General features: G+C 34.7%; 3 protein-coding genes across 3 annotated transcripts in view; 2 read left to right on the top strand and 1 right to left on the bottom strand.

Moving 5' to 3' along the window:
* Positions 1 to 565, top strand: part of LOTGIDRAFT_172090 (hypothetical protein) — a gene marked incomplete at both ends in the record, with an annotated part of 3143 nt that extends 2578 nt beyond the window's left edge. The window contains one exon of the mRNA XM_009048673.1: positions 402 to 565. Coding sequence (XP_009046921.1) covers positions 402 to 565 — 164 coding nt within the window. The remainder of the gene's footprint in view (positions 1 to 401) is intronic.
* A 1688-nt stretch (positions 566 to 2253) lies between these two features.
* On the top strand, positions 2254 to 5831 carry LOTGIDRAFT_172089 (hypothetical protein; the record flags this gene model as incomplete). The annotated part of the gene is made up of 5 exons (XM_009048672.1): positions 2254 to 2391; positions 3588 to 3806; positions 4880 to 4975; positions 5204 to 5360; positions 5656 to 5831. The coding sequence occupies 5 exons, from the start codon at positions 2254 to 2256 to the stop codon at positions 5829 to 5831; spliced, it is 786 nt and encodes a 261-aa protein (XP_009046920.1).
* Positions 5832 to 6359: 528 nt separating this feature from the next.
* LOTGIDRAFT_172088 (hypothetical protein) overlaps positions 6360 to 8688 on the bottom strand; it is a gene marked incomplete at both ends in the record, with an annotated part of 4876 nt that continues 2547 nt past the window's right edge. The window contains 3 exons of the mRNA XM_009048671.1: positions 6360 to 7348; positions 7417 to 8307; positions 8491 to 8568. Coding sequence (XP_009046919.1) covers positions 6360 to 7348; positions 7417 to 8307; positions 8491 to 8568 — 1958 coding nt within the window. The remainder of the gene's footprint in view (positions 7349 to 7416; positions 8308 to 8490; positions 8569 to 8688) is intronic.

Here is an 8688-nt window from a genome sequence, read left to right as displayed (position 1 = left end):
TTGAAATGATATGAACTGAATGGAGATTTTTACGTCCTACATTTTTCAACTTATGGGCTAATGAAGACGGGCATCGCCATGCAGTGTGGAATGGGAGCGCCAGTGGGGGTCCAAAATATGTGTCAGAATTTATTATTTTATAAATATTTTCTCGAGAGAACCATCTTAGACGCTCTATGAGAGGCTTGCAACTATTACACCACCACAGAGAAGCCGAATTGAGTCAGTCTGCCTCCTATTTGTACCACCATTCTCGGAAAGCTTACGCCGCCACTGGCAATTTTGCCAGGACAGCGGCATTAGCCTGTACTCTTTTTCGAGTTTCAACTGTCGATGGATTGTCACTCCACGTAGCTAATATCGTTTATCTTTATATATTTTCCACTTCTGTTATTTTTCAGTGATAGTCAAGTCAGACGATGATGTTAGTTTTAAAGGTATAGAAATGCGAGTACATCGTGTATCAGGCAATACAGAGGAAATGATGGGAGAGTTTACAAATTATACCAGTGACAAACTTCAAACACAAAGTTGTTTCTTTGGTAAAAGTGTATGTACAGTTTAAATACGTTCTACACTTTCTTTAGCTGACTGTGCCCATGTTTTTCTGTCTGATGCAGAGACTTTTTAATTAAAAGGCCTATTCTACATGGTGTTCACTGACCTCATTAACATGTAAAATTAACAGTTGGACCTATCTAATATTTTTGTAAAACCACAAAGTTTCTCACCAAGTAGACAACATAATTATATATTATATGACAATGGACACTAATGATAAAACTAATGAAGACAAGTTGAAGTAAGAGTTCATTATTTCTTCTCATTAACGAGCTTCTTACACATACTAATCTGATTAAAAGAAGATTACAATTTCTTTTCTTTTTATGATATTTTCTTCTTCATTGAAATCTTAACAAGTTATTATATAATCCGTTATTGAATTTATTATGACGAAACTGACACTACATTACACGCTTTGATTGGTTGAAAATAACAATAAATTAAACGTGACTGTTGTGACACCTTGTTAGATTACAATGGAGACGAGAAATATAAAAAAAAATGAACAGTTATCTGATTTTGATAAAATTGTGCACAAATCGACTTTTGAGATGTGAATTTTTTTAGAGATCATTTCAGATTAGGTACCAACTCATTCACATTGATAAAATTCACTAAATATATCTGCAATAATACACGCATTTCACATAGAGAATTTCCTCTCAAATTTTTCACAGTTCTCATGGTGTTGAAAAAATATTGTTTTAACTTGAAGCCAATTAAACTCTTGGTCATTAAGTATCAAGATAATTGAGTCCAAAGAATTTGATATTTTGAGAAGCGGGAAATTGAATGACTTGATGACCAAGTTCTGCATGGTCTCGTATATCTTTAATGAAATGGTACAAATACCGTATTTCACAGTAGTTAAACATCTCTATGATTATTGTATCCCGACCTCGGCAAAATAAGACAATTTAATGTAAATCATACTTTTCAATAATCTACTATGTATTTATTTGATAGAATCTTGTAACACATAAAAACAATGAATCAGTAACAAATGTCACAGTAACATGGAAAGCACCCGATCATAGTGTAGGCGATATACAGTTTACGTACGTATTTTACATTAGTTTTGTAATTTTCTCTTGTTTCTTAAAAATTCTGAATTGAAGAAATTTCAAAATGTCAAAAGTGCATCCTACAACGTAAAACTGAGGAAAGGGCATATCAGATATATATTGAAGAACATTTCAATGTCAAGTATTACTAACTTCATCTAAAATATATAAGATGCAGTTATTCATAGCTTGACATTGCGATAATGCCCGAACAGGTGCAATTTCCTGATCTTTCATCTTTTGAGGATTTTGAGTTAATACGTCAAGAGCTGCCTAGGTTTTTCTAAAAAGAGAGGAGCCACAAACGTCGTGAAAACAATAGATTTGTATATCAAATTATGATTCTCCAGGCATTCTCATCTTCATAATGTCAAGCTTTTAAGCACTGCGTATAATACCAGACAGCATCATGGAAGTTTATAAATGCAGCAATTTTATTGGATTGCACACTATAGAATACAGCTGCAATCATAGCCTTCAGATAATACATGTAGCACGATCCAATCAATATTGGATTTAAATTGCTACATTTACAAACTTCCGTTATGCCAGAAAGGTGGTTATTGTAGTCAAAGTATAAGACACAGATCGCAATGGTTTGACATTGTGAAGATACTATGCACTAATGCCGCGTGTCATCTGTATCAACATGTTAACTTTTTCCAGAGCGACCATTGTAAAAGATTATAAAACATTTTGGTTTGGAGTGAAAGCAGTGGTCCAAGCTGAATCTGCAACTAGTGTTGTTGGTCCGACATATCAGGTGAGAGTGCTTAACACTTAATATTGAATTCAGCACCCTTTTTCCAAAAACCCTAACAATTTGTCTTAAATGCAGTGGCGGCGCAGTTAAATATGGAGCAGGCTGACTCAATGGGGGAGGGAAACTGTCGAGGCTGAATTCAAAATATGGCAACCCTGTGGAGGCTCCAAAATCCCATGTCTCTCAAGAAGCGTCTGAGAGGGTTCTTCCAGGACAATTTTGTGACGTCACTGCTTCAGTGCAGAAATATTACATTTACGGCAAAATTTATTATAAGATCTTTTGTTAAACAGCTAGGGTCCGGGTTTAGATTTTTTTTTTCATTTTCAATAGAAGATCTACTATCTAGATATCCCGATCAGGTTTGGGTAATTTCGAAATCTGATGTTAAAGGGATTATAAAGATGTTTTCTTAACTATTTATGTATATAAATTTTCAATTTTCAATCAGACGTGTATGGTTTTTTGCAATTACACTAAAACTTTTAATGAGCGTTTAATGACGTCACTATCGCCAAAACTTTTAATGATATAAGAACATCCGCGATAGTGACGTCATAAAACGCCTAGTCGTAGTTGAATTGCTGACGTCTGGCGTCTGATTGAAAATTGGAATGGTACAAACTGATGCTATCACTGTACCCGATACACATTTAGAAAACCCCTTTACAACCCCTTTAACGTCTTCTATCTATTCACAAACAAGTTACATGTCTTTTCTACATCATTATCATTAAAATCATTGTAACCAAAGTGTGTGAAGATATTCTTTATCACAAAATTAAGAAACCGTATAATTTAAAAGACTATTCACATTGTATTCACAAAATAAACCCCAGTCATTTTCTCACATTAAAAAAATATACTGAGTATTACAACATTTCTTTGGAAATAAGAGATGAAAATTACATGTTATGTTGTTTTCGCGAGCCTTATAGTGTAATGTTATTTTCGTAGAACAGAAAACGTCTCATATCTGGTGGTATAGAATAAGTAATCTTGGGTAAGAATAAAAACCAGGTTTGGCAAAGGACCAGCTGATAGAAAAGATCCTCGGGACACAAGCTGTAGCTCATGTAAAAGTGGTTGTTTCTTTGTCCCTTTCTTTCTTAATCGCTTGTCCGAAAGCTTTTTCCAAGATAATTTTTCTAAATATTTATATATATATTTTTTCAATAAATTTTCTAAAATTTCAGTTACCAAATATTTCCAACTCTTTCGAAGATATATCTCTAACAGAATGTGGTGCATCAAAAGGGTGTTTCCTGCATCCACCATCTTGTTCTGGAAATGATTGTAACTTGGGGGTGACTTATAAACAGAACCAGGATGAGACTTATTCCTTTGAGATGTTCGGACCATCAGAAAGTGGTGCTGGTTGGGTTGGCCTTGCAATTTCTGAAGATCGCGTAATGGTAAAATCAATTCTTATGTTATGAAGTCTACTATTATAATGTATTATTAAGAAATATTAAAACTTGAATCATGTTGTTACTTAGAACTTCAGTAGCGACGCAGGCTGAAAATAGGTCAGTTGTCTTAAGATCGCATAGCGTGAAACTCTGATTAACAACATGTTCTGTTCTATTGATTCACATGATTGCTCACATCAGAGCAGTGATGAGCGCTATACGTTGAATAATCTTAATCTTAATCGTGATTATAAACGTCTGAGACACCACTGAACTATTATTATCTTGTCATGATGCAAATAGTTTTCAGTCTCAGGGAATCAAAACATACGTAAGCCAATGTCACTGCCTTAGAAATCTTCAAATTCCTCCATTATTGGTCCAAGCAACTTGACGTTGAGTCGATTTGCACGTCTTCACTTAACGCCATTACAGGAAAAAAAAATAGGAAGATTATTATCTCCATTTCAAATAATACTAATCTTGATTCGTAGTAGAGTAGCATGGGGGAGTACTCCCCTCGAGGCAAGATGCTTTATGGGGATACCTCTAAGGTTAATCATCAGATGGCGTTTTTATCTGTCCCCGTTAGTCGCGTAATCCCCACCAACATCCAACCATGTTTGTAGCTAATTAATTTGAAGGCCTGCTGAAATTATTTAAGATAATAAAACGTTTGTACCAGTTTTCATCTAATATTTGGAGTGTGTGTCGCAAGTTTGGATTATTGCAATTTCTTAAGTGTCCTTGAGACGTTTCAGCCTCACTTTAACTATTTCTTATTGACCTGTTTACAAAACAGTTAGGGTTTTGTGGTATGTCACCCTCTCATTATCATCAGGGCAAGACGACTCGCACTTAAGGTTTTAAAGGATGCCCTTTCATATTCAAAATAAGTTAAGTGGTTGCTATATAAAGTCACTGTTAATATATAATTAACTGAGGTTTACGTATTAGTCATCATAGTTCCCACTTTTATATTCTTCCAAATCAAGTTCTTAGGGGGTGCGTATTCCACCATGTTACCCTAGTAGTGTTGTGTAGTTAAGTTTAATCAATTCTTTTTGTTAATTTAGGGAAGCGATCAGGCGTTTCTGTGCGCTGTTGTAACTGATTATGTTGGTATTCAGTATTCATTCAACCCAGCTAAATATACCGTACAGGAATTAACTGTAAGTTTAGAATAAAACACCCCACAACGGCTTTTCATGCTTCTGTGAATTAGACCTATGTAACGTTATAAAAACCAAGGTTATTATATTCTTTTGTTCTGGCCTTTGGTTGTCGATTTCGATCTAAAATAGATATACCTAATGCTGGATTTTATTTGCAAAGTGTGAAGTATCAAAACCTTAAAACCCACGCCGTCTGGATTTTATAACTAACATTCTCTATTGCAGCAAGGATATTCTGGTGTAGAAACGAAACTGGCTAGTGGTATGATCTACTGCAGATTTACTCGAGATAGATTGTCAACTATTGACTATAAAGGTCCAGTGACCTTTGACCTTGGCAAATCCGGGTATCTTCATTTAGCTCATGGTTTGACTTATGGTGGTATGTATAACGATATTTAAAAATGCATGTTTTGTAAGTACAACGTACAGTTTCGATGCTTTGGCTTTTCGAGTTTGTGTTATGCTTTGCAATAGTTTGTTATGACGACTACAAGTTGAGCGCTTTAAGAGTATAACCTGGTGTTATACAAAACAGCTGTTATCACAACCATTGAGCACAATGTAATGCCCCTGATGGAAATCAATGAATATTTGTCTGAAATAGTGAACGATAAGGGGAAAAACTCAATCATTCAAATCTTACAATTTATCCTTTCATATCCTTGTCATTTCAGAACTTGGTCAAGCGAAGAAACATATTGCTATTCCAATAATAAGTTATAAATCAGTCTTTTTGAATGATTCTATTATTGAATATAATAAGGAAGTAAATGGAGCCCAATCTCGATATATACTTAGTCTGAGCGCTGTTGTTTGCGCCGTGTATACCATGTGTGTTTTATCGCTCTAATCTAATAAGCAAAAAACATTGCCGCTTCTGTTGGCAGTACTGTTGTAAAAGACATTGTCTGTGTAATGACACAACGTTGGTCGACTTCATGTTTTTGTTTGTGCTCTATTTTTTTCACCGGACTAAATACCATATACGATGGATTGTAAATAAGAATGGTACAATAAGATTCATCAGAGTCCCAATACACATGCAATTCAAATAGATTAAGTAATAAAGAGTGTCATGCAAATCAAGTCACTATCTTATTTTATTAACTGATGATGAAAAATAAATCAGCCAGAGACGATCAGAAAATATCATATCGTTTTTACCTCTTTTCAATTTAGAAGGGCCCTTTGTGTTGGTATATAATAAAGCAAGATGGGAAGCCATGCGCTTAAATGACGTGAATTTCACGAAATGTGAAATATTTCTCGGACCAACATAGAATGTAAAAGACAGAAATATAAAATTATATAAATGTTTTATTATCAACAAGGATAATGTATAGAAATATTTCTTCGTTTAAATTTTCTAATTAAGTCTCTAATCCTTCCTTGCTACCAGGTTATCATCTAAACCTAGATTACAAATAGGTGGTAATTTACCGGGACGTCTTTCTTTACGACGATTCGATTGATAGAGGTTAGGTTGAACCGGAAGTAACACCTTCGGTTGTTTAAAGGTTGCAGATTTCGTGAAGCCTTGACTTTTCCCTACACTGGACGTCGATGCTTTTGCTTGCCTTGATGTATTAATTGATAAGATTGAAGGCAACTTTTCTGATTTTGTCATATCTGGTAAAAGACTGCTTTTGATTCTTTGTCTAAGGTTGTGATTTGAAACTGTTGGAGTTGATAATGATGTTGATTTAATTTGCGGCAGAACAATTTCTTCGTCTTTTCCTTGGCAGTTGGTTTTTGTATTTGATTTATTATAACCTGGATTTAATTTTGGTAATGATGATACATCTACATCTTGATAATGTGGTTTCCTAGAGTATCCAGCACGTATTTGTGGTAGAGCACCTCGTCTATCCAATTGATTGATTTTAGACACACTTTCATTCCCAACCAATAATCTTGTTTCAGCTGCTCTGCGTGATGAGGAGTGTGATATATAACCAGTTGTTGAAATATCTGGTAGCGGTATTCTGGTATTGAAGTCTGAAACTATTGGAAGGTCGATCTTCTTTGATTCAATTGAAGATAACATTGATTGATATGTGCTCTTCCTGTACGCGGACTTAACAGGGCGTCGTCCATTCTCAATTTCAACTTCCGTTTTTCGGGCCAACTTTTTGACATGTTTTCCTTTTGAAGGAGCAATTAGGTCTGTAGGTTCGGATGTTTCTAATTTTAGTAGAACAGATCCTATATCGATGTAAGGCATTTTTTCAACCATTGGAAATTCATTATGGGTGTCAGTAAAGGATTCGAAGCTGACCTCATAAATTCCAACATATTTTTCAAGTTCTTCAATTAGTTGTTGTTCCTCTTGAGTCATCTGTACATCATTCGCTTGAACCTGATCGTCTTGTGATGTAGATATGTTTTTCACGATTTCCAACAGATCACTCAGTTGTGATTCATTCTGGTTGTACTTTCAAGCTGTTCTGTTAACTTATTTTCTTCATTTTCTACTCCAGATGATTTTATGATTTGTTGAAACTCAAAGTCTTCTCTGATATTGACTTCTGGGTTTGGACTTGGGCTTGCTGGGATGTCATATTTCATCCCAGTTCCACACTCTTGAATATTTATAGATTTGTACGGATCTTGACTAGATTTTGATTGTTGAAGGAGCTGATCTGCAGCTTGGTCCTCTAAGGTAGGTTTCATATCTGTCTGTTCTCTTATTGTGTGTACTTCTTGAAATTGGCTAGGTCCTTCATAATCGCCGGGTTCCAGAGGATTGCTTGTTGCATTACGTAGAGCAGAATTTTCAGGTGATAAAGTATCAACGGATTTATCATGATCTTGTATTGATGACGTATCCGCTTCTATAAATAGAACAGGAGATTCGCAGGATCTTGGTGATGTTGGATTTAACATCTCATCATCGAATTCATGATTGATGTAAATAATATTTTGAAATGAATTATGACTTGGCAAAGATGATCCTGGTGATAGTTCTGTTTTATTTAAGATCTCTTGTATTCTTCTATCTACAGCTTCCTTTATATCAGGATCAACGTCTGTAGGGTTCATTTCAACCTTTAGCTTTTTGCCAAAGGAGTACTTGCGAAATTCTGCCTCTGGTGGTGTTTCGAGTCTTTCATATTCTTCAGGGATAAACTCATTGGCGTCATTTTTACCAGTTTTATGAAATTTTCGGTAAAATATCAATTCGTCTTCCTGTTGATCGAGAAGAGACTGTTGATTATTTATTCTTATTTCAGCTTCTTGCATTTTCTGATGAAAATATTTTAATTTCGTTTCAAGTTGATCAATATATTTCTTGATTTCTTCAGTGGTAAATAGCAGACATGGTGCTGAAATTGAAAGTAGACAATATAAAGTCATACCTAGATAAGTGCTCATCTTTAAATGTTTGATGTATTTTTGAAATATTAGAGCGAGTTCATTAAAAAGGGTTTGGAGATAAAGGGGAGACAACTAACAACTGTTTTCTTCCTTATTCTCCAGCTACCTTAACCGAGAATTTATAAACTTACCTTTAAGAGAAGAAATCTCTGGATTAATAGGTTTCAGATTTTCTGTATGATCATCAACAGTGATGGGTTCTGGTAAACCTAAACATATAATAAAAATATGACTATTACTATCAACTATGCTATGATTGATGTTCGTACTACTCAGAATAAATAAATGTTTAACTTTGCTAAAATACCCATCAAGTTCACAAAGTTACT

Source organism: Lottia gigantea, assembly GCF_000327385.1.
Source record: "Lottia gigantea unplaced genomic scaffold LOTGIsca_126, whole genome shotgun sequence".
In the NCBI taxonomy this organism is placed as follows: domain Eukaryota; kingdom Metazoa; phylum Mollusca; class Gastropoda; family Lottiidae; genus Lottia; species Lottia gigantea.
The sequence above is the reverse complement of the archived record's forward strand: the minus strand, read 5'-3'. Positions and strand labels throughout refer to the sequence as shown.